The 27739-nt window shown below is 38.9% G+C and overlaps 1 protein-coding gene and 1 non-coding gene across 9 annotated transcripts in view; both read right to left on the reverse strand.

Annotated features, from left to right (window-relative positions):
- Positions 1-27739, reverse strand: part of PCYT1B (phosphate cytidylyltransferase 1B, choline) — a 174963-nt gene that overhangs the window by 59415 nt on the left and 87809 nt on the right. For all 8 annotated transcript variants that reach the window (XM_057538946.1, XM_057538945.1, XM_057538951.1 and 5 more), the window contains 2 exons: positions 4226-4377; positions 1119-1197 (listed from right to left, as the gene is read on the reverse strand). In XM_057538946.1, the coding sequence (XP_057394929.1) occupies positions 1119-1197; positions 4226-4377 (231 nt within the window). The remainder of the gene's footprint in view (positions 1-1118; positions 1198-4225; positions 4378-27739) is intronic.
- TRNAA-UGC (transfer RNA alanine (anticodon UGC)) lies at positions 1655-1727 on the reverse strand. Its single transcript has one exon. It is a non-coding gene; the product is annotated as a tRNA-Ala (tRNA).

A 27739-nucleotide genomic window follows, 5' to 3' on the forward strand; every position in this document is an offset into this window, starting at 1 on the left:
ACCGAGCATCCCGCTGAGGCTAGAAACCACAGATCTTCTATGATGCCCCAGGAGCAATTTCCCTGGAGTCAGAGCAGCGTAGGAGTAGGAAGAGTACTTGATGAAGGAATTAATTCCGGGGAGCCTGCAATGGAAGGAAACCTCCCTCTTTCCAGTCCCCCAATAATTCCCTGGGGCCAACTAGACTCTCTGACCTGAAGAGAAATGCCTAGTGACAAATGGGACAACTTCCAAAGCTCAGGCACCATGTCTGCCTTCCATGACATCAGTTAACTGTTTCAGGAGGAAACAGGTGGCCGAGGAATGACAGTTGCCACTAATTTTTACTTAACTACCACAAATATTTATCCATTCTTTCTTTCTTTTTTTTTTTTTTTTTGGCCTCTGCATGTGGTACCTGAGGATATTATTATCATGTGACAGGATGACACATGGCAGGACTGGACTTGGGAGACGAGGAGTCCAGATCATTAATTAGCCAGTTATCTGTATTCTTCTGGAAGGAACTTTCTTGGGAACATAAAGTAATTTCATTGTTAATGAGGAAAATGATTGCCCTTTAAACAACAGGGTCCGGGGAGGGGGATAAACTAGGAGTTTGGGATTAGCAGATACACACTACTATATATAAAATAGATAAACAACAAGGTCCTACTGTATAGCACAGGGAACAATATTTAATATCTTGTAATAATCTATAATGGGAAAGAATATTAAAAAATATATGTGTGTATATGTGTGTGTGTGTATATATATATATAACTGAAGCACTTTGCTGTACACCAGAAACTAACACAACACTGTAAATCAATTATACTCCAATTAAAAAAAATAAACAGGGTCCTGTGATTTTAGGTCCTGTGATGAACTCTAAAATCGAGCCTCAAACCGGAAGTCGAGTAGTTTGGTGCTCAGGTTAATTTCTATATAAATACCTAACTGGTGTCTGTGCCACAGCTGAGCCTTCGCACATGTCAACAGAGGCTTGCAGAGGCTACTTGGGAGACATGTGAAACTCCAGGGCCTTGTATGTGTATGCTGCAGGGCCAGGGCAGGCGTCTCTTATTAACCCTCATTACTATGCCACAGGGGACAGCTGAGCACAGGACGACCCTCACCTGCTTCCTTTATATGCTTGTAAACATCATCAGAGCCAGCAGAGGAGTACGGAATGTCATCGTGGGCCACAAAGTCAATCTGTTGGAGAGAGAGAAGAGTGACATCACCGCTGGGATGGGGCTGCATGTCTGCAATTTGAAAATACATATTTTTTTAAAAAAACAAAGCAGTTGTAATTAAGCAGTTGAAATAAGCAGTATATAAGGTAGACTTGAATCCTTGACTGAAAGGTATTTCCAACTGTCTCTGTTTCCACGAGCTGATGGGAACTAGATCGGTTTCTCTCTTTTGCTGCTCCCTCTTTCTTCTCTTACCTCTGACAGTAGGTGTTTTTGGCCTTCTGTTCTTCTGCCTCTAAAATCTCTCCTTCACACAATTCACTCATTCTTCAGATTTTAATCACCTCTGCTATGAGGAGCCAAAATCCTCATTTCCTGTCCCACTGATGGCAATAGGCCCATCCTCACATTTAAGTCACATTTTATTTTATTTATTTGTTTTTTTTGTCCGTGCCACGCGGTATGCAGGATCCTAGTTCCCCAACCAGGGATCGAACCCGTGCCCCCTGCAGTGCAAGCACAGAGTCCTAACCACTGGACCACCAGGGAATTCCCCCACTTAAGTCATATTTTATATTGTAGAAATGAATTCACGTCTCTCTTCGCATTTGATTCATACAACCACCTTGTGAGGCAGGTAGGGCAAGTATTACTACTTCAGTTGGGTCATACGGCTGCTGAAATGATAAAACTTGTCAAATTTGCCCAAAGTCACCCTTTTCTCTTTTGCCACCTTTGCTGTCACTTTAAAAACCTGTCTGGAATTTTAATTCATCCTGAAAACTGGTGCCCCTTCCAAGGGCACCTCCATTTTCTAAGTTTACTTAGGCTCCAAACACCTTGGAATAAGCCTTTTTTTCCTACTTTCTTCACTCTCCATAGCACATAGGTCACAAGTTCCATTGGTGTGTGTGCGTGTGTGTGTGTGTGTGTGTGTGTGTACATGAGTGCATACACCCATCACTTCCTCTCCATTGCTTATGCCAAATCCAGGGCCCCATCACCTGGATTATTAATACCAACTTGTACCTGACCTTCCTCACTGCAGGCTCTTTCCTCTCCAAGCCATCCCTCTGTCACATGGTGGGGGGACCTCCTTAAACAGAATTTTCTTCTTGTCATCCTTGTGCCTGCTGATCTGCACTAGTTCCTTGTTTCCTCCTCCATCAAGTAAAAACTTCTTGCCTAACTTTCAAAGCCCTTTGACAAGGCTTCACTCCACCTTGAGAGGTAGAGTAACAGTTTAATTTTGCTGTGTATAGATTCCTGCCCCACCACTTGCTAGCTATATAACTCATAATTTAGTGGTAAGGATTAAATCAGGATTTCTCAACCTTGGTACTAGTGACATTTTGAACTAGATAATTCTTTGTTGGAGGGACTTCCCTGGTGGTGCAGTGGTTAAGAATCCACCTGCCAATGCAGGGGACACGGGTTCCAGCCCTGGTCCGGGAAGATCCCACATGCCGAGGAGCAACTAGGCCCGTGTGCCACAACTACTGAGCCTGCGCTCTAGAGCCTGGGAGCCACAACTACTGAGTCCACGTGCCACAACTACTGAAGCCCACGTGCCCTGAGTCCATGCTCCACAACAAGAGAAGCCACCGCAATGAGAAGCCCACGCAGCACAACGAACACTAGCCCCCGCTCGCCACAACCAGAGAAAGCCCGCATGCAGCAACAAAGACCCAACGCAGCCAATAAATAAATAAATAAGTACATAAATTTATATAAAAAAAAATTCTTTGTTGGAGGGGGAGAGTCTGTCCTGTGCATTGTAGGATGCTTAGTAGCACCCCTGTCCTTTACCCAGCAGATGCCAGTAGCACCCCTTTAGTTATGACGGCCAAAAATGTTTCCAGGCCCTGTTAAATGTTCCTTGGGGGCAAACTTGCCCCCACTTGAGAATCACTGGATTAAATAATATAATTATGTAAAAGTGCTAAAAATAATAACTGGTACACAGCAAGTACTCAATAAATGCTATTATCATCAATTCGATTCTTCGTACTCAAACTTAGTTGTTCCTCGTCTCCAGTGTATGACAACAACAACAACGTCTCAGGGTAGCCATGAGATTGAATGTGATTCATGTAAGAGCAAAGCACTTAGCACAGGGCTGGGTACATGGAAAGTACTCGATAAATGGCAGCCATCATCAGCATCTCCATAATGCTGCACACAAGTTGAAGATACAATAGATGCTTAGTAAAAATGTGTTAGTGATTGCTGGAAGTAAATCATATTGTAGTTTTTCCTTTTTCTTTTTATTCTTGCTGGGAAATTGTCTCCTCTGCTATTACCCATGCACATTTATCAGTGTTCTCTATTCTCTCCTGCATCGTGAATTTAAAAATAGAAAACTCTTAGAACAGCTTAATCTTATTTTTTTGTACTGCTTATAAAAGGAAAGAAGAGCTCCTAATGTGGGGCTGGTAGGGAGATACAAAGCACATCATTTGATGCAGATCAAAAGGATTTCTCGTGTTTTCAACTAATAAAAATCTTCTATCAGTAGGAGTCTCAGGGTCACAAAATCAGAGATACACAGTTCTTTCCTTAAAGGCTGACCCCTGTCCCTCTGGATAAGATGTGTGGTCATTTGTTCCATGAAAAATGATGCCTGTGGAACCATAAGCATCAATAATAATGATGGTGATAATGATGATGACAGTTTTGGAGCTCTTGCTTTGAGCCAGCCAGTGTTCCAAGGGTTTTACTAGATGATCTCATTAGATCCTCAAAACAGCACCCATTTTCTGGTTTAGGTAAGTGAGTGCAATATCTTGCTCAAGGTCCCACAGTTAAGAAGTTAAGCCACACATGGACCTGAGTGGTCTAGCTCCAGAGATCACACTGAGGAAGTGGGATGCTGTTGGTCCCCAGGCGTGGGCACAGGACAGGTGCTGCATCAAGTGACATCACATGACAGTGCCTGAAGTTACCTCTTTCCGAAATTAGAAGAGTCTTTGGACTTTCTGGGTATAAGCTGTAGAAACAGACGACTCCCTAATTCTGCTACTTAGAGAACGTGGAAGAATAAGTACCTTGTGTTTTTCCAGAAACTCTGGCGTAAGTGTCCACGGAGCATCTCTGATGACTTCATCCACATAGCGACAGTGTCTCAGCGCTTCATATCTCTCTGCTTCGTTCATCACGGTGAAACCTTTGAATTTGTGGGTGAGGTCATCACTGCAAACTGAAACAGGCAAATGCATTAAATGCTGTTAGCTGGCCCAGGCCCTGCTCACAGCCATCCCAATACAGACATGGCTCCTTCAGCAAGACAAAGAACTCAGCCTTGCTAGGTGCATGACATAATCAAACTCAGTTTTTTTTTTGTTTTTTTTTTACGGGAACGAAGGATCAGGAAGTGAAGCAAGCTGAAATCCACTGGCAAGTGAGAATTTCATTTTAGTGTTAAGTACAACTGCATTCTCCACTGTGGCTTCTATTAAAATTATTCTCCATGCTACCTACTGTGACTTTCACATCTTTTTATTTCCCTATCCCACCCTTCAGTGAACATTACTATCCAGAAATAAAATGACCAAATGAACAGACAGAGAAGGCAGAACAAGGAGAAGGACCAAGAGGCCTGAGTTATGGAACGTTTGAACAATCAGTTCCAATTCCTTTAACACATCATTGTACTTAGTAACCCAAGTGTGATTCACGTGCACGCACGTGCGGCACGTGTGCACACACACACGCACTTCTGGTCCCTGGATTGAGGTCCAGTCACTACACATTGGGCCACACGATCAAGAGGAGAAGGTCACGAAATAGAAGATCTGATCTAGCAGAGTTCATCCTTCCCACATGCCATCTTTTCTAGGTCTCGAGTTCCTGAATCCTCAAATGGGGATGGAACTATCCTCCACTATCAGCCTTAGAAAGGATTTTTTGAGGATTTATATAGAAGTGCTTCGAAATAAAGTGAGCAATAAATATTATTCATTATCATATCCAGAATATATTTTTGTTGGCAAAAGCAGCTTTTCTACATGTCAGGAAGAAACGTCATTGTGGCTACAGTCCCTGTTTACCAATATCCCCGTCAGGGTCTTACTGCAATCAGTCAGACTACCCTGACCACTCCTGAAGATGAGGTTTTTTTTCCTCTAAGGTATTATGTACATACAATAACCTTACAAATGTTAAGTGTACAAGATATGTTTTAAAAACAAAAATACAGGGCTTCCCTGGTGGCACAGTGGTTAAGAATCTGCCTGCCAATGCAGGGGACACGGGTTCGAGCCCTGGTCCGGGAAGATCCCACATGCCGTGGAGCAACTAAGCCTGTGCGCCACCACTACTGAGCCTGCACTCTAGAGCCCGCGAGCCACAACTACTGAGCCCACACACTGCAACTACTGAAACCCACGCACCCTAGAGCCCATGCTCCGCAACAAGAGAAGCCACGACAATGAGAAGTCTGCGCACCGCAACGAAGGGTAGCTCCTGCTCGCTGCAACTAGAGAAAGCCCGCATGCAGCAACGAAGACCCAACGCAGCCAAAAATAAATAAATAAAATAAATAAATTTATTAAAAAATAAAAACAAAAACAGTCATTTTGATGGAACCAAATCATGACCCACATCCAGAAACAAACCTGGCCACAGAGTAAGTACAACCAACGGTTACACCCAGCATCCTCGGAAACCCTCCTACTGCAGCCCTCACACCCTCTGCATCCAAACCATCAGCAAAACTGCTGGCTCCTTCACAGCGCACCGGAAGCCACGTTCTTCTCACCACCTTCACTGCTCCCTTCCCAGCCCATTCACCATCTCTACCCTGGATTACTACAGTGGCCCCCTAACTAGTCACTGGATTCCAGCCTCCCCCCAACCCCCAGCAGCCTGTTCTCATTGGCCAGAATGATCCCATTAAAACCTGTCAGATTACATCATCCCCAGGATCCGAACCCTTCCCATCTCCCTCAGAGTAAAAGCCAAACTCCTCCAGAAGCCTACAGGCCCCTACAAGATCCACATCTCCCTCAGCCCATTCCTTGCCTCTCTGACTGCATCTCCTGTTGCGTCCCAGCCCCTGGCCTCCTTGCTGTTTCCTGAAACCACCAGGAATACTCCTACTGAGATCAGGGCTTTGCACGTCCTGTTCCCCAAACCTGGACCAGTTGTGCTCCAAATATCCATAGCGCTCACCCCCTCTCCTCCCTCAAGGCTTCCCCAACCACCCTATTCTAAATTGGGATCCACCCCCACCACTGGCAGGCCCCACCCCTCCTCACTTCTTGCTATGGCACTCACCATCATATAATTGTCTTATTCGTTTATTGTTGGTGTTTCTCTATTAAAATATAGCTCCCTGAAGACGGGGACTTTTGTCTGTTTTATTTTCTGATGGCCCATAGTAGGCTCTTAACAACTACTCATTGAATGAATTAACAATGCTTGATACACACAGATGCTCAATAAAGGTTTACTAGGATTTAAGATAATAGGTATATATTTATCTGCAGGTACATTTCAACATACATGCAAATAAGAGACTACTGTGTCTCTCGATACACGTGTATGTCTATATATCTCCTATACATACTTCCTGTGATGATGTATAAAAATATGTAGAATACAATACAACACAGAAAACATTGTAGTGTCTTACATTACCAAAACACCATCAACCACATGGCAGGCTCAAAAACCTTGGTAAGTATTAGAATCACCTTAGGAGCTTGTTAAAGATGCCCAGGCTCCACTCAAGGTTTTGATTCAGTGGGTGCTATGGTCTAAATGTGTCCCCACAAAATTCATATGTTGAAATCTTAACTCCCAAACATGATGACATTAGGAGGTGGGCCTTTGGGAGATACTTAGGTCATAAGGGTGGAACCCTCATAAATGGGATTAGTGCCTTATAAAGGAGGCCCCAGAGAGCTCCCTAGCCCCTCTCACCATGTAAGAAAACAGTGAGAAGGTGCCAGCTATGAATCAGTAAGCTGGCCCTCACCAGAAGACCATGTTAGCACTTTGATCTTAGACTTCTCAGCCTCCAGAATGATGAGAAATAGACTTCTGTTGCTTTGAGCTACCCAGTCTCTGGTATCTTGTTCTAGCAGCCCGAACGGACTAAGACAGTAGGTCTGGAGTGGGGCCCAGGCAGCTCTATTTTTGACAAGCTTCAGGGATGATTCTGAGGCATACAACATTTGAAAGCCCCTAAAGCATATTATGAACATCTTGAGTAAAGAGCCCAGCCTGTGTTTGAATCACCCATCACGCCCAGCTTGGTGGGTGGGTGGTGGTTAGTAGGGCCATAATGACTATGTTATGTATTGATTCACTGAATGCATTGGTTTTTGATTCCATAAATAAGAATTATTTATGGGCCAACCTATACAATTTAAAAATTGACCTACGGCTTTTGAAATGTTCTTAAAAGACTTTACATTTTTAAAAGACTAAAGGATTTTATTAAAATAGTACCTCAAGAATTGTATTGAGCAAAAATGGATTTGAGATCCATCAATTTTCTATTTTAAACAACAGAAAACTAGGCCGAACCATATCCTCTCTCCCTTTTGAACCTGCACCTGAGCAATTTGGTGTAACTTCGAGATGACGGAGATAATGGCCTCTTGACAGAGCACAAAGAAAACAACCAACCTGTTTATGCCGACATGGGGTCCTATCTTCATATCCCAGGAGTGACCTCAAGAAGCAGCTGAACGTGCTGACCAGTTATTGTCTAAACAGTAATTGCGCCCAAAGCAGCACTGTTGTTCCCCAGTCTTGGCAAATGCACCCTGACAGCCAGATGGAGAACTCTGAGCAATGGTGTTCCGTGGATGAATTCACTGAGCCGTCTGGGAGCTCCCGCTGCAGCTAACCTATACTGGCAGCTCACTGTGCTCAACATGAATTATTACTAATACCCTGCGGGAGAGAAAATATAACACAGGGGATGAATTTGGAGCCCAGCAGACTTGGTTTGAATCCCAGCTCTGCTACTTATTACCAGGAAAGTTACTCAAACTCTTTAAGCCTCAGTTGTCTGTCTTTAGCACATGGCGAAGTTTGGAGAATTAAATCTGCTCATCTGTGTGAGCAGAGAGTCATGCTCAGAAACGTTTGCCACTTATTAATAGTACTTGTGACCTAAGACCATTTGTGGAGATATTTATTCATTTCTGTTTTGGGCTCTGTCTTTTCCCTGTCCCCACTTCACGCGCATGCCCAGCTTCTCGGTACATACTCCCCGGCAGAAGCTGTGAAGTTCAAGCTGCTGGTAGACAACCTGTCTTTCTGGCTGCTGTTTTCCCAACTTGGGGGAATTCCGTAAGGAAGAAGACAGACAGAAGATTCCTCCACAGGAGGAAGAGGTCAAAGGTCAGGGGGGTCCCACCAGCAGGGCCTCAGGAGGAGTGAGGACACTGGGGTTCACCTGGGCACAGACCACCGGGGCCTCACCTTCCACAGAAACAGTGGATTTGCTCCTTCCTAGCAATTCTGTGGGCTCAGTTGATGAGAGCAGTGCAAAAACAGTGCTGGGCTGGAGACTGCAAGCCCCTCTCCTATTTCTGTAAACATTTTAGAATCTTGTTTGACTCTGGGGAGGTGAAGAGACCCCAACAAGGACCGAGACTGAATCTCCCACCAGTCAGGCAAAATGGAGTCTTAGAGGAATATTTAATTTCAATTAAGACACAATAGAGCATAAGCCCACATTTACAGAGTAATATTTATGTCTACTATAGTGGGAGTAGTATTTCTATGGTTGTTATCTTTTTATTCCCCTCCTGTGAGGTAGAAGTGAGTATGTGGTGACTCATACCCTTAAAAAAATTTTCCAGGAAAAAAATCTCTGATCTATTCAATAAATTTTAATTTCTTGTCTTGTTTTTAAATGACATGAGCTTCTAAATTAAAATGGAGAAAGAAAGGGCATTACAACTGGATAGTTTCAATTCACTAAAATAATGCCCACTGGAGAAGTTTGCATAAAAAATTTTCAAATTATTACTGACTACATGCTTAAAAATTAAAAATGCAGGTATTATAATCATAGTGCAAAAATCATGGCAGTTTGTGGTAGCCGTTACTACCTAAGGTTGGGAAGTAGACTGTAGTACCTCCAGTTATCACAGTTTCTGGTCTTTGAATCCATTATTTCTGCCAAATACTAAGTATTTCAACTGTACCTGTCTGTGCACTTGCCCCGGCCAGAGTGGTTTCATGAGCAAAGCCCTTGCTCCACCCAAGGAAATTCCTACAACAAACCTACCTGCAGATGTAAGGGGGTCCACAATTAATATAGCAGGTTCTTTCAACTCACTGTAACCATTTTATTTGCTAACTATATACATAATATTAAGAGCTAGCCTTTCAACCAACAACACAGAATACCTATTTTAAAGGACTCCCTAACTTTTCTCCCTACAGAATTTTCTGCCATTAAGCTGTCTTGTCAAACTCAAGAAAGATAGTCTAAGGTACTCTTCAAACTACGGTACACATACCCTTGGGGATATGTAAGGGTTTTTCAAGAGGTATCCAAGCACTGGTAGTTTTAAAGGAATTGATTTCCAGATCCTCAGCTTCCAAGGGTACCCTTTCCTAAAATTAATGGGTCGGAGAAAGCCTCTGTGTCCAAAACCAACCTTACTCTACTTCACAAAAGAAAGGCATCATCCAAACCTTACTACCTGCATTGCTAGGGGCAGGGAATTAAATCCTGAGGTCAAACCAAATGGAAACCTCGTTTAATGACTATTCAAAGCACTATGAACCTATAAAAGCTTCCTGTCTTTCTCTTTCTTGCATACGTTTCTGTTATAGGTGAAGTTGAAAGTTAGAAACTAAATATGGTAGAGTGAGGAATAATGCAATTTTTACCAAAGAACTTTGCCTCTACCTTCTCCCAACTATTATCAAAGGATGCAAGGATCTTGAGGGATAAGGTCCACGAATTCAAAGCAAAAGGAGCATTGGAAAGAAATACTGAATGATAAAAATTGCTTTTTCATGTAGTTAAGGGTAAGCATTTTTCCAGCTCTTCTCAATGCTTATATTGAATCCTAAAATTGCCTTTTCCCTTGTAGTTAAGGCATAAGCATTTTTTCTGCTACTCACTTCAAAATCACTTCAATAAATCAAAGCTGTATAGGCTGGTACTGCTGCTTCTTAGAAGTACAACTGGAATATTTTCCTGGAATTGTCAAATGTTTCAAAGTACACTGGAATAAACACATGGATAAAATATTTACAAGCTTTTTTCTCAGACTTCATATATATTATTTAAAAAGGAAGTTAAATATCTACTGTATCAACTCACATCATATTTATTCCATTTACAGATAATCTTTCTCCCATTTCATCTTCTAAATGTTTGTTATTTCCTACCTCCTCATAACAGAGAATAAAAGATCTATGCCAAATTACTTTTTGGTAGTATATGCCCTTTTCTATCCTCAAGTACATAGGAAAAGTATCTAATAAAGGGTTAGATATAACCTAACTTAAACTAACCCTTTATTAGATACCCAGGGTATCTAACAAAGATATTTCTGATTTTTACATTGGATTTCATTTAATTATTCGCCAAAGCCAAACACCAGAGTTTGACACACACACATACCAATATTAAGAGAAGGAATAACATGTCTTTTTAAAAATCATACTCCTTTTCTTATAAACAGCATATAATTTTATGTATAAATTATATTGTATTACTATAAATTAAGGATATTGATTTATTTTTGTAACTTTTTATCTTCTTTGTAACTTGTTATATTAGATCTACATCATTTTAATCTTGACTGATTCTTTTTTATACAATGGATTCTATAATTTATTTCTCAATGGTTTTTATAAAGCTTCTTGAAATAATTAATACATTTGAACTGAAAAGACTTTGTCTTAGTTTCTAGGGTTTTAGTAGGTTTGACAATAAGGACTGGTTTTGCCAATTAAGTTAGATGGCATTTTCTGCAAATTTGCTAAATTTGCTAAAACTGCAGCCCCAAGGTGTGTGTATGTGTGTGTCTGTGTGTGTGTGTGTGTGTGTGTGTGTGTGTGTTTTAAGTTTTTAAGCAAATGATAAATGCATTTTATCAAAAATTATTGGATTGGCAATGGCGTAATGAAATTACCAATATTTCTATTTCCTCAACCCTTTCTGAGTATATCTGGTTGAATAGGTTGCTTTCAAGTAACAGTGTAAGGGCTATAATTAAGAGTCATTTGATAAGTCTTGGTAAAGACTTTGTGTTATACTTCCTAGAAAGGGAAAAAGCAAATTATTCTAATAGCTTGGAAGCAAATCTTTTTCCAGGTCACATCATTTCTAATCCACTGCCTAACAACAAATTTGAAAGAGGATCTTAACAAATTATCACTTGATAGACCATTAAAATTATTTTGATGACAATAATAAATTATTTTTGTGATATTTGGCAAATAACTTATAAGCTCAAAGATTGAGTGGTATCACTGTAACAAACTTCTTCCATTTCCATCTAAATATTTCTGTGAACAAAATATTTTAGCACTTACATCTGTAACAAAGAAAAAGAGGAATAAAATCAATGTTAAACCCTGTCTCATTCTAGCAGTAATATATTCATCCACAAAAATATCCATCTACAATTTCTTCTCAATCATTCAAAAGAAGCCAGAGGTTTAAAAAAAACAAAACAAAAACAGGAATTCCCTGGCTTTCCACTGGTTAGGTGTCCACGCTACCACTGCCGGGGGCACGGGTTTGATCCCTGGCTGAGGAACTAAGATCCCACGTGCCACGTGGCCAAAAAAACAAAACTACACCTCACCTATAGAGGAGCGAGGATAAAAATTACATTGGATACCCCCACAGAAACAAGGCAAACAAGAAGTGAGTGAAAAGCAACATATAACATACAAGGGAACTGCCATAAGGTTATCAGCTGATTTCTCAGCAGAAACTCTGCAGGCCAGAAGGGAGCAGCACAATATACTTAAAGTGATGAAAGGGAAGAACTTACAACCAAGAATACTCTACCCAGCAAGGCTCTCATTCAGATTCGATGGAGAAATCAAAAGCTTTACAGACAAGCAAAACCTAAGAGAATTCAACATCAGCAGACCAGCTTTGCAACAAATGCTAAAGGAATTTCTCTAACAAGAAAAGGCCACAACTAGAAACAAGAAAATTACAAATGGAAAAGCTCACTGGTAAAGGCAAGCATACAGTAAAGGTAGGAAATCATTTATGAACAAATATAATATCAAAACCAGCAATTGTGAGAAGAGGAGAGCACAAATGCAGGATATTGGAAATGCATTTGACATTAAAAGACCAGCAACTTAAAATGATCTTGTTGGGCTTCCCTGGTGGCGCAGTGGTTAAGAATCCGCCTGCCGATGCAGGGGGACACGGGTTCAAGCTCTGGTCTGGGAAGATCCCACATGCCATGGAGCAACTAAGCCCGTGATCCACAACTACTGAGCCTGTACTCTAGAGCCCGCGTGTCACGGCTACTGAAGCCTGCATACCTAGAACCCATGCTCTGCAACAAGAGAAGCCACCACAATGAGAAGCCCGTGCACCGCAACGAAGAGTAGCCCCTGCTCACCACAACTAGAGAAAGCCTGTGCGCAGCAACAAAGACCTAATGCAGCCAAAAATAAATAAATAAATAAATAAATTTTAAAAAAACAACAACAATCTTGTTTATGTATAGACTGCTATATCAAAACCTCATGGTAACTGCAAACCGAAAATCTACAATTGATACACACACAAAGAAGAAAAAGGAATCCAAACACAACACTGAAGTTAGTCATCAAATCACAAGAGGAGGGAACAAAACAGGAAGGGAAGAAAAAAGACCTCCAAAAACAAATCCAAAACAGTTAACAAAATGGTAATAAGAACATACATAACAATAATTATCTTAAACATAAACAGATTAAATGCTCTAACCAAAAGACATAGATGGCTAAATGGATACAAAAAACAAGACCTGTATATATGCTGTATACAAGAGACCCACTTCAGGTCTAGGGACACATACAGACTGAAACTGAGAGGATGGAAAAAGGTATTCCATGCAAATGGAAATCAGAAGAAAGCTGGAGTAGCAATACTCATCTCAGACAAAATAGACTTTAAAGACTGTTACAAGAGACAAAGACACTACATAATCATCAAGGGATCAATCCAAGAAGAAGATTTAACAATGGTAAATATATATGCACCCAACATAGGAGCACCTCAATATATAAGGCAAATACTAACAGCCATAAAAGAAGAAATCGACAGTAACACAATAATAGTGGGGGACTTTAACACCCCACTTTTATTAATGGACAGATCATCCAGGGAGAAAATCAATAAGGAAACACAGGCCTTAAATGACACACCAGACCAGATAGACTTAATTGCTATTTATAGAGCATTCTATCCAAAAGCAACAGAATACACATTCTTCTCAAGTGCACATGGAACATTCTCCAGGACTGATCACATGTTGGGCCACAAGGCGAACCTTGGCAAAATTAAGAATATTGAAATCATACCAAGCATCTTTTCTGACCACAACGCTATGAGATTAGAAATCAACTACAAGAAAAAAAAAACTGTAAAAAATACAAACACATGGAGGTTAAACAATACACTACTAAATAACCAAGAGATCACTGAAGAAATCAAAGAGGAAATCAAAAAATACCTAGAAACAAATGACAATGAAAACACGATGGCCCAAAACCTATGGGATGCAGCAAAAGCTGTTCTAAGAGGGAAGTTTATAGCAATACAATCTTATCTCAGAAAACAAGAAAAATCACAAATAAACAACCTTACACCTAAAGCAACTAGAGAAAGAACAAACAAAACCCAAAGTTAGCAGAAACAATGAAACCATAAATATCAGAGCAGAAATAAATGAAATAGAAATGAAGAAAACAATAGAAAAGATTGATGACTCTAAAAGATGGCTCTTTGAAAAGATAAACAAAATTTACAAACCTTTAGCCAGACTCATCAAGAAAAAAGGAGAGGGCTCTAATCAATAAAATTAGAAGTGAAAAAGGAGAAGTTACAATGGACACCACAGAAATACAAAGGATCACAAGAGACTACTACAAGCTACTATACGTTAATAAAATGGACAACCTGGAAGAAACGTACAAATTCTTAGAAAGGTACAATCTCCCAAGACTGAACCAGGAAGAAACAGAAAATATAAACAGACCAATCACAAGTACTAAATTGAAACTGATTAAAAAACTCCCAACAAACAAAAGTCCAGGACCAGATGGCTTCACAGGTGAATTATATCAAACATTTAGAGAAGAGTTAACACCTATCCTTCTAAAACTATTCCAAAAAACAGCAGAGGAAGGAATACTCCCAAACTCATTCTATGAGGCCACCATCACCCTGATACCAAAACCAGAAAAAGATACCACAAAAAAAATTATAGGCCAATATCACTGATGAACACAGACGCAAAAATCCTCAACAAAATACTAGCAATCCAAATCCAACAATACATTAAAAGGATCATACACCATGATCAAGTGGGATTTATCCCAGGGATGCAAGGATTTTTCAATATCCGCAAATCAATCAATGTGATACACCACATCAACAAATTGAAGAATAAAAACCATATAATCATCTCAATAGATGCAGAAAGAGCTTTTGACAAAATTCAACACCGATTTATGATAAAAACTCTCCAGAAAGTGGGGATACAGGGAACATACCTCAACATAATAAAGGCCATATATGACAAACCTACAACTAACATCATACACAACAGTGAAAAACTGAAAGCATTTCCTTTAAGATCAGGAACAAGACAAAGATGTACACTCTCACCAGTTTTATTCAACATAGTTTTGAAAGTCCTAGCCACAGGAATCAGAGAAGAAAAAGAAATAAAAGAAATGCAAAGGGCTTCCCTGGTGGCGTAGTGGTTGGGAGTCCGCCTGCTAATGCAGGGGTCACGGGTTCGATCCCTGGTCCGGGAAGATCCCACATGCCATGAAGCCTAGAGAAAAGCCCGCACGCAGCAACGAAGACCCAATGCAAGCATAAATAAATAAATTAATTTAAAAAAAAAAAAGAAATGCAAATTGGAAAAGAAGAAGTAAAAATGTCACTGTTTGCAGATGACATGATACTATACGTAGAAGATCCTAAAGATGCTACCAGAAAACTACTAGAGCTCATCAATGAATTCAGTAAAGTTGCAGGATACAAAATTAATACACAGAAATCTGTTGCATTTCTACACACTGACAACAAAAGATCAGATGTTCTTGGATTAGAAGAATCAATACTGTCAAAATGACTATACTACCCAAGGCAATCTACAGATTCAACACAATCCCTATCAAATTACCAATGGCAGGACTTCCCTGATGGTCCAGTGGTTAAGACTCCATTCTCTCAATGCAGGGGGCACGGGTTCAATCCCTGGTCAGGGAATTAGATCCCGCATGCTGCAACTAAGATCCCATATGCTGCAACTAAAAGATCCTGCATGCCACAACTAAAAAAGATCTGACATGCCACAAAGAAGATGACACATGCTGCAACTAAGACCCAGCACAGCCAAATTAATACATAAATATTTTTTTAAAAAAATAAAGTCATCCAGTAGCCTTTAAAAAAATTACCAATGGCATTTTTCACAGAACTAGAACAAAAAAGTCTTAAAATTTGTAGAGACACAAAAGACCCTGAATAGCCAAAGCTAACTTGAGAAAGAAAAATGGAGCTGGAGGAATCAGGCTCCCTGACTTCAGACTATACTACAAAGCTACAGTCACCAAAACAGTATGGTACTGGCACCAAAACAGAAATATAGATCAATGGAACAGGATAGAAAGCCCAGAAATAAAGCCACACACCTATGGTCAATTAATCTACAACAAAGAAGTCAAGACTATACAAAGAAGGAAACACAGTCTCTTCAATAAATGGCCCTGAAAAAACTGGACAGCTATATGTAAAAGAATGATATTAGGACACTCCCTACACCATACACAGAAATAAACTCAACATGGATTAAAGAACTAAATGCATGGCTGGATACTATAAAACTCTGAGAGGAAAACATAGGCAGATCACTCGGACATAGATCACAGCAATATCTTTTTCGATCCATCTCCTAGAGTAATGGAAATAAAAACAAAAATAAATAAATGGCACCTGGGACTTCCCTGGTGGTGGAGTGGTTAAGAATCCACCTGCCAATGCAAGGGACACAGGTTCCATCCCTGGTCCGGGAAGATCCCACATGCTGCAGAGCAACTAAGCCCATGTGCCACAACTACTGAGCCTGCGCTCTAGAGCCCATGCTCTGCAACAAGAGAAGCCACTGCAATGAGAAGCCCGTGCACCACAATGAAGAGTAGCCCCTGCCCGCCGCAACTAGAAAAAGCCCGCATGCAGCAATAAAGACCCAAGGCACCCAAACATAAATAATAAATAAATAAATAATTTTTAAAATGGGACCTAATTAAACTCAAAAGCTTTTGCACAGCAAAGGAAACCATAAACAAAACGAAAAGACAACCCACAGAATGGGAGAAAATATTTGCAAACAATGTGACCGACAAGGGATTGGTCTCCAAAATTTACAAACAGTTTATGCAGCTCAATATCAAAAAAAAACAAACAAGTCAATCAAAAAATGGGCAGAAGATGTAAAAAGACATGTCTCCAAAGAAGACATACAGATGGCCAAGAGGCACATGAAAAGATGCTCAACATCACTAATTATTTGAGAAATGCAAATCAAAACTACAATGACATATCACCTCACAGCAGTGAGAATGGCCATCACTAAAAAGTCTACAAAAAACAAATGCTGGAGAGGATGTGGAGAAAAGGGAACCCTCCTACACTGTTGGTGGGAATGTAAATTGGTACAGTCACTATGGAGAACAGTATGGAGGTTCCTTAAGAAACTAAAAACAGAGCTACCATATGATCCAGCAATCCCACTCCTGGGCATATATCTAGAAAAAAACATGGTTTGAAAGGATACATGTACCCCAATGTTCATTGCAGAAGCAATCTAAATGTCCAATGACAGATGAATGGATAAAGAAAATGTGGTACATGTATACAATGGAATATTACTCAGCCATCAAAAACAGTGAAATAATGCCATTTGCGGCAACATGGATGAACTTGGAGATTATCATACTAAGTGAAGTAAGTCAGACAGAGAAAGACAAATATCATATGATATTGCTTATATGTGGAATCTTAAAAAAATGATACAAATGAACTTATTTACAAAACAGAAACAGACTCACAGACTTAGAGAAGGAACTTATGGTTACTGGGGGAAAGGGTTGCAGGGAGGGATAGATTGGGACTTTCGTATTGATATGTACACACTGCTATGTTTACAATAAAAAACCAACAGGAACCTACTATACAGCACAGGGAACTCTGCTCAATATTCTGTAATAACCTAAATGGGAAAAATATTTGAAAAAGAATAGATACATGTATATGTATAACTGAAACATTTTGTTGTACACTTAAAACTAACACAACACTGTTAATCAACTATACTCCAATACAGATCCACCAGAGGGCAGAGAGCAGAAGCAAGAAGAACTACAATCCTGCAGCCTGTGGAACAAAAACCACATTCACAGAAAGATAGACAGGATGAAAAGGCAGAGGGCTATGTACCAGATGAAGGAACAAGATAAAACCCCAGAAAAACAACTACATGAAGTGGAGACAGGCAACCTTCCAGAAAAAGAATTCAGAATAATGATAGTGAAGATGATCCAGGACCTCAGAAAAAGAATGGAGGCAAAGATCGAGAAGATGCAAGAAATGTTTAACAAAGACCTAGAAGAATTAAAGAACAAACAAACAGAGATGAACAATACAATAACTGAAATGAAAACTACACTAGAAGGAATCAATAGCAGAATAACTGAGGCAGAAGAACGGATAAGTGACCTGGAAGACAAAATGGTGGAATTCACTGCTGCGGAACAGAATAAAGAAAAAAGAATGAAAAGAAATGAAGACAGCCTAAGAGATCTCTGGGACAACATAAAATGCAACAACATTCGCATTATAGGGGTCCCAGGAGGACAAGAGAGAGAGAAAGGACCAGAGAAAATATTTGAAGAGATTATACTCGAAAACTTCCCTAACATGGGAAAGGAAATAGCCACCCAAGTCCAGGAAGCACAGTGAGTCCCATACAGGATAAACCCAAGGAGAAACACGCCGAGACACATGGTAATCAAATTGGCAAAAATTAAAGACAAAGAAAAATTATTGAAAGTAGCAAGGGAAAAATGACAAATTACAAGGGAACTCCCATAAGGTTAACAGCTGATTTCTCAGCAGAAACTCTACAAGCCAGAAGGGAGTGGCATAATATACTTAAAGTGATGAAAGGGAAGAACCTACAGCCAAGATTACTCTACCCAGCAAGGATCTCATTCAGACTCGATGGAGAAATCAAAAGCTTTAGAGACAAGCAAAAGCTAAGAGAATTCAGCACTACCAAACCAGCTCTAGGACAAATGCTAAAGGACCTTCTCTAAGTGGGAAACACAAGAGAAGAAAAGGACCTACAAAAACAAACCCAAACCAATTAAGAAAATGGTCATAGGAACATACATATCGATAATTACCTTAAACGTGAATGGATTAAATGCTCCAACCAAAACACACAGGCTTGCTGAACGGATACAAAAACAAGACCCATATATATGCTGTCTACAAGAGACCCACTTCAGACCTAGGGACACATACAGACTGAAAGTGAGGGGATGGAAAAAAATATTCCATGCAAATGGAAATCAAAAGAAAGCTGGAGTAGCAATACTCATATCAGATAAAATAGACTTTAAAATAAAGACTATTACAAGAGATAAAAAAGGACACTACATAATGATCAAGGGATCAATCCAAGAAGAAGATATAACAATTATAAATATATATGCACCCAACATAGGAGCACCTCAATACATAAGGCAACTGCTAACAGCTATAAAAGAGGAAATTGACAGTAACACAATAATAGTGGGGGACTTTAACACCTCACCTACACCAATGGACAGATCATCCAAAATGAAAATAAATAAGGAAAAAGAAGCTTTAAATGACACAATAGACCAGATAGATTTAATTGATATTTATAGGACATTCCATCCAAAAACAGCATATTACACTTTCTTCTTAAGTGCACACAGAACATTCTCCAGGAGAGATCACATCTTGGGTCACAAATCAAGCCTCAGTAGATTTAATAAAACTGAAATCATATCAAGTATCTTTTCCGACAACAATGCAATGAGACTAGATATCAATTACAGGGAAAAACACGTAAAAAACACAAACACATGGAGGCTAAACAATACGTTACTAAATAACCAAGAGATCACTGAAGAAATCAAAGAGGAAATCAAAAAATACATAGAGACAAATGACAATGAAAACATGACGATCCAAAACCTATGGGATGCAGCAAAAGCAGTTCTAAGAGGGAAGCTTATAGCTATAAAAGCCTACCTCAAGAAATAAGAAAAATCTCAAATAAACAATCTAATCTTACACCTATAGGAACTAGAGAAAGAAGACCAAACAAAACCCAAAGTTAGCAGAAGGAAAGAAATCATAAAGATCAGAGCAGAAATAAATGAAATAGAAACAAAATAACAATAGCAAAGATCAATAAAACTAAAAGCTGGTTCTTTGAAAAGATAAACAAAATTGATAAACCATTAGCCAGGCTCATCAAGAAAAAGAGGAAGAGGACTCAAATCAATAAAATTAGAAACGAAAAAGGAGAAGTTACAACAGACACCACAGAAATACAAAGAATCCTAAGAGACTACTACAAGCAACTCTATGCCAATAAAATGGACAACCTGGAAGAAATGGACAAATTCTTAGAAAGGTATAAACTTCCAAGACTGAACCAGGAAGAAATAGAAAATATGAACAGACCAATCACAAGTAATGAAATTGAAACTGTGATTAAAAGTCTTCCAACAGGGCTTCCCTGGTGGCGCAGTGGTTGAGAATCTGCCTGCCAATGCAGGGGACATGGGTTCGAGCCCTGGTCTGGGAAGATCCCACATGCCACGGGGCAACTGGGCCCGTGAGCCACAACTACTGAGCCTGTGCGTCTGGAGCCTGTGCTCCGCAACAAGAGAGGCCGCGACAGTGAGAGGCCCACACACCGCGATGAAAAGTGGCCCCTGCTCGCCACAACTAGAGAAAGCCCTCGCACAGAAACGAAGACCCAACACAGCCAAAAAGAAATAAGGAAAAATAAATAAATTTATTAAAAAAAAATCTTCCAACAAACAAAAGTCCAGGACCAGATGGCTTCACAGGTGAATTCTATCAAACATTTAGAGAAGAGCTAACACCCATCCTTCTCAAACTCTTCCAAAAAACTGCGGAGGAAGGAACACTCCCAAACTCATTCTATGAGGCCACCATCACCCTGATACCAAAACCAGACAAAGATACTACAGAAAAAGAAAATTATAGACCAATATCGCTCACGGATATAGATGCAAAAATCCTCACCAGAATACTAGCAAACAGAATCCAACAACACATTAAAAGGATCATACACCATGACCAAGTGGGATTTATCCCAGGGATGCAAGGATTCTTCAATATATGCAAATCAATCAATGTGATACACCATATTAACAAATTGAAGGATAAAAACCATATGATCATCTCAATAGATGCAGAAAAAGCTTTTGACAAAATTCAAAACCCATTTACGATAAAAACTCTCCAGAAAGTGGGCATACAGGGAACCTACCTGAACATAATAAAGGCCATATATGACAAACCCACAGCAAACATCATTCTCAATGGTGAAAAACTGAAAGCATTTCCTCTAACATCAGGAACAAGACAAGGATGTCCACTCTCACCACTATTATTCAACATAGTTTTGGAAGTCCTAGCCACGGCAATCAGAGAAGAAAAAGAAATAAAAGGAATCCAAATCGGAAAAGAAGAAGTAAAACTGTCACTGTTTGCAGATGACATGATACTATACATAGAGAATCCTAAAGATGCCACCAGAAAGCTACTAGAGCTAATCAATGAATTTGGTAAAGTTGCAGGATACAAAATTAATGCACAGAAATCTCTTGCATTCCTATACACTAATGATGAAAAATCTGAAAGAGAAATTAAGGAAACACTCCCATTTACCATTGCAACAAAAAGAATAAAATACCTAGGAATAAACCTACCTAGGGAGACAAAAGACCTGTATGCAGAAAACTATAAGACACTGATGAAAGAAATTAAAGATGGTACCAACAGATGGAGAGATATACCATGTTCTTGGATTGGAAGAATCAACATTGTGAAAATGACTATACTACCCAAAGCAATCTACAGATTCAATGCAATCCCTATCAAATTACCAATGGCATTTTTTACGGACCTAGAACAACTCATTTCAAAATTTGTATGGAGACACAAAAGACCCCGAATAGCGAAAGCAGTCTTGAGGGAAAAAAACGGAGCTGGAGGAATCAGACTCCCTGACTTCAGACTATACTACAAAGCTACAGTAATCAAGACAGTATGGTACTGGCACAAAAACAGAAACATAGATCAATGGAACAAGATAGAAAGTCCAGAGGTAAACCCACGCACCTATGGTCAACTAATGTATGACAAAGGAGGCAAGGATATACAATGGAGAAAAGACAGTCTCTTCAATAAGTGGTGCAGGGAAAACTGGACAGCTACATGTGAAAGAATGAAATTAGAACACTCCCTAACACCATACAGCAAAAAAGACTCAAAATGGATTCGAGACCTAAATGTAAGACTGGACACTATAAAACTCTCAGAGGAAAACATAGGAAGAACACTCTTTGATGTAAATGACAGCAAGATCTTTTTTGATCCACCTCCTAGAGTAATGGAAATAAAAACAAAAATAAACAAATGGGACCTAATGAAACTTCAAAGCTTTTGCACAGCAAAGGAAACCATAAATAAGACGAAAAGACAACCCTCAGAATGGGAGAAAATATTTACAAATGAATGAACGGACAAAGGATTAATCTCTAAAATATATAAACAGCTCATGCAGCTCAATATTAAAAAAACAAACAACCAATCCAAAAATGGGCAGAAGACCTAAATAGACACTTCTCCAAAGAAGACATACAGATGGCCAAGAAGCACATGAAAAGCTACTCAACATCACTACTTATTAGAGAAATGCAAATCAAAACTACAATGAGGTATCACCTCACACCAGTCAGAATGGGCATCATCAGAAAATCTACAAACAACAAATGCTGGAGAGGGTGTGGAGAAAAGGGAACCCTCTTGCACTGTTGGTGGGAATGTAAATTGATACAGCCACTATGGAGAACAGTATGGAGGTTCCTTAAAAAACTAAAAATAGAATTACCATATGATCCAGCAATCCCACTACTGGGCATGTACCCAGAGAAAACCGTAATTCAAAAAGACACATGCACCCCAATATTCATTGCAGCACTATTTACAATAGCCAGGTCATGGAAGCAACCTAAATGCCTGTCGACAGACGAATGGATAAAGAAGATGTGGTACATATATACAATGGAATATTACTCAGCCATAGAAAGGAACAAAACTGGGTCAATTGTTGAGACGTGGATGGATCTAGAGACTGTCATACAGAGTGAAGTAAGTCAGAAAGAGAAAAACAAATATCGTAAATTAACGCATATATGTGGAACCTAGAAGAATGGTACAGATGAACCGGTTTGGAGGGCAGAAATTGAGATACAGATGTAGAAAACAAACGTATGGACACCAAGGGGGGAAAGCCATGGGGTGGTGGGGGTGGGGGTGTGATGAATTGGGCGATTTGGATTTACGTGTATACACTGATGTGTATAAAATTGATGACTAATAAGAACATGCTGTTTAAAAAAATAAAATTAAAAAAAAAAGAAAAGAAAAAGTACAATAAAAAAAAGGGCTGAGAACCTGAATACTGATGGCCAACAGGCACATGAAAAGATGCTCAACATCACAAAAATGAAAATAAAACAAAACAGAAAAAAACTATAGTCCAGTATAAAATTAAAATTTTTTGAAAAGTGAGTAAGGGACTTCCGTGAGTGAAGGCACAGTAGATAAGACTCCACGCTCCAAATGCAGGGGGCCCAGGTTTGATCCCTGGTCAGGGAGCTAGATCCCACATGCATGCCACAACTAAGAGTTCACATGCTGCAACTAAGAGTTCGTGTGCCACAACTAAGAAGCCCATGAGGTGCAATTAAGGAGGCCGCCTGCTGCAACTAAGGAGCCAGCAAGCCACAACTAAGGAGCCCACGAGCCACAACTAAGACCTGGTCAAACCAAATAAATAAATAAGTAAAAACTGAGTGAAGTGAAATATTTATAGTGTTGAGAGAAAAACCCCACCAACCTACAATTCTGTAGCCTACAAAATCATCCTTTAAAAGGGAAGGAGAAATAAAGACTTACTCAGACAAACAAAAATTGAGGGAATTGTTTCTAGTAGACCCGCCTTGCAAGAAATGTTTTTAAAAGTTCTTCAGAAAGAAGGAAAATTACATAGGTCAGAAATTCAGATATACATTTTAAAAAGGAAGAGCATTAGAGAATAACTGAAGATAAAACAAAACTTTTATTTTTCGTATTCTTAATTGATCTAACAGATAACAGTATATTCAAAATAATAACAGCAACAATATATTTAATTGTATGTGTGTGTGGGTGTGTGTGGGTGTGCACACAACAGTACTAGCAATCAACTGTATATAATCGACATCTACAGACTTCATCCAACCACAGCAGAATACACATCCTTCTGAAGTTCACATGGAGCATTCACCAAGATAGATCACATTCCGGGCCATTAAACACACCATAACAAATTTAAAAGAATAGAAGTCACACAATGTCTGGTCTCAGACCACAGCGGAATTAAACTAGGAATCAACAACAGAAAAATAGCTGGAAAATCCCAAAATAAATGGAGATTAAACAGCACACTTCTATATAACACATAGGTCAAAGAATAAATCAAGAAATATTTTTTACTATTTTGAACTAAATGAAAATGAAAACACAACTTACTAAAATTTGTGGGATGCAATGAAAAGTGTTTAGGAGATTTAAAGCATTGAATATATATATTAGAAAAGAAGAAAAATCTAAAATCAATCAACTAAGCTTCCATCTTAGGAAACTAGAAAAAAAAGAGCAAATTCAACCCAAAGTAAGCAAAAGAAAATAAATAATAAAAATCAGAGCAGAAATCAATGAAGCTGAAAACAGGAATGAATAGAGAAAGTCAACAAATAACAAGAGCTGGTTCTTTGAAAAGATCAATAAAATTGATAAGGCTCTAGCCAAGCTAACAAAGAAAAAAAGACAAAGATACAAATGACTAATATCAGAAATTAAAAAGAGGACATTACTACAGATCTCACGGACATTAAAAGGAAGGAATATTTTGAACAACTCTATGCCCACAAATGTGATAACACAGGTGAAAGTGACCAATTCCTTGAAAGACAGAAGCTGCCAAAATTCACACTAGAAGAAAGAGACAATGTGAATAGGCCTCTATGTATTAAAGAAATCCAATCAGTATGTAATAACCTTCCAAAAGAGAAACCACCAGGCCTGGATAGGTTCACTGGTGAATTCCACCAAACATTTAAGGAAGAAACTATACCAATTCTCTACAATCTCTTCCACAAGATAGAAGCAGAGGGAATGTTTCCTAACTCATTCTATGAGGCTAGCATTACCCTAATACCACAACCAAACACCTTATAAGAAAGGAAAACTAGAGACCACTATCTCTCATTAACATAGATGCAGAACTCTTTAACAAAATATTAACAACTCAAATCCAACAATGTATAAAAAGAATTATACACCATAACCAAGTGGGATTTATCCCAGGTAAACAGACTCACAGATATAGAAAACAAACTAGTGGTTACCAATGGAGAGAAGGAAGGAGGGAGGGGCAAGTAAGGGATAGGGGATTAAGAGATACAAACTATTATGTACAAAATAAATAAGCTATGAGGATATATTTACAATGCAGGGAATATAGCCAATATTTTATAAGTATAAATGGAGTATAACCTTTAAAAATTGTGAATCACTATATTGTACACCTGTAACATATAATACTATACATCAACTATACTTCAATTTTAAAAATAAAAAAATAGAATAAAATCAATTAATGTAATCCATCACATCAACAGACAAAAGAAGAAAAATCACATGATCATATTAATAGATGTAGAAAAAGCATTTGATAAAATCCAATACCCATTCATGATAAAAACTCTCGGCAAACTAGAAATAGCGGGGAACTTCCTCAACTTGATAAAGACTATCTACAAAAACCCTACAGCTAACATCATATTCAATGGTGAGAAAACTGAAGTTTTCCCACTAAGATCAGAAATAAGGCAAGGATGTAACCTCTCACCATAGCTTTTCAACATTGTACTGTAAGTCCTAGCTAGTGCAGTAAGACAAGAAAAGGAAATAAAACGTATACAGATTAGGACTTCCCTGGTGGCGCAGTGGTTAAGATTCTGCTTGCCAATGCAGGGGACATGGGTTCGAGCCCTGATCTGGGAAGATCCCACATGCCGCAGAGCAACTAAGCCTGGGCGCCACAACTACTGAGCCTGCGCTCTAAAGCCCATGAGCCACAACTACTGAGCCCACGTGCCACAACTACTGAAGCCTGTGTGCCTAGAGCCTGTGCTCTGCAACAAGAGAAGCCACTGCAATGAGAAGCCTGCACACTGCAACAAAGAGTAGCCCCCACTCGCCACAGCTAGAGAAAGCCCGTGCACAGCAACGAAGACCCAACGCAGCCAAACATAAATAAATACATAAATTTTAAAAAATGTATACAGATTGGGGAGAAAGAAATAAAACTGTTTTTCTTCACAGATGACATAATCATCTATGTAGAAAATTTTAAAGAACTGACCAAAAAAACCTCCTAGAACTAATAAGCAATTATAGCAAGATTGTAGAATACAAGGTTAATTAATATACAAAAGTCAATCACTTTCCTATATGTCAGCAATGAACAAGTGGACTTTGAAATGAAAAACATATTACTGTTTACATTAGCATGCCCCAACAAATAAAATACTTAGGTATAAATCTAACAAAATGTGTACAAGATCTACGTGAGAAAAACTACAAAACCCTGATGAAAAATATCAAAGAACAAAATAAATGGAAATGTATTTCATGTTCATGGATAGGAAGGCTCAATAGTGTCAAGATGTCATTTCTTCCCAACTTGATCTATAGATTCAATGCAATCCCAACCAAAATACCAACAACTTATTTTGTGGCTAATGATAAACTGATAGTAAAGTTTATTTGGAGAGGGAAAAGACCCAGAATAGCCAAATCAATATTGGAGGAAAAGAACAAAGTTGGAAGACTGGCACTACTCAGCTTCAATACTTACTGTGAAGCTACAGTAATCAAGAAGGTGTGGTATTGGTGAAAAAATGGATAAATAGATCAATGGAATGAAATAGCCCAGAGATAGACCCACATAAATACAGTCAATTGATCTTTGACAAAGGAGCAAAGGTAATACAATGAACAAAGATAGTCTTTTCAACAAATGGTGCTGTAACAACTGGACATCCACATGCAAAAAAAGGAATCTAAATACAGATCTTATACTCTTCACAAAAATTAGCTCAAAATGGATCATAGATCAAAATGTAGAACACAAAAGCATAAAACTCACAGAAGATAATATATGAGAAAACCTAGATGACCTTAGGTATGGCAGTGACTTTTTAGATACAACACCAAACACACAAACCATCAAAGACAATTGATAAACTGGACTTCATTAAAATTAAAAATTTCTGCTCTGCAAAAGGCAATGTCAATGGAATTAGAAAAACCACAGAGTGGGAGAAAATATTTGAAAAAGACACGACTGATAAAGGACTATTATCCAAACTATGCAAAGAACTCTTAAAACTCAACAATAAGAAAATGAACAACCTGATTAAGAAATGCAAAAAAGATCTGAATAGACACCTCACCAAAGAAGATATACAGATGTTAAGTAAGCATATGAAAAGATGTTCTACATCAGGAAATTACAAAATAAAACAACAATGAGATACCACTATACCTCAATTAAAATGGCCAAAGTACAAAATACTGACAACACCAAATGCTGGTGAGGATTTGGAGCACCAGGAATTCTCATTCATTGCTGGTGGGAATGCAAAATGGTACAGCTACTTTGGAAGACTGTTTGGCAGTTTCTAACAAAGCTAAACATACCCTTAATATATGATCTAGCAATCACACTCCTTGGTATTTACCAAACTGAACTGAAAACTTATGTCCATACAAAAACCTGCACATAGATGTTTATAGCAGCTTTATTCATAATTGCCAAAACCTGAATGCAACCAAGATGTCCTTCAGTAGGTGAAAGGATAAACAAGCTGTGGCACATCCAGACAATGGAGTATTACCCAGTGCTAAAAAG

Source organism: Balaenoptera acutorostrata, chromosome X, assembly GCF_949987535.1.
Source record: "Balaenoptera acutorostrata chromosome X, mBalAcu1.1, whole genome shotgun sequence".
Classification (NCBI taxonomy): Eukaryota; Metazoa; Chordata; class Mammalia; order Artiodactyla; family Balaenopteridae; genus Balaenoptera; species Balaenoptera acutorostrata.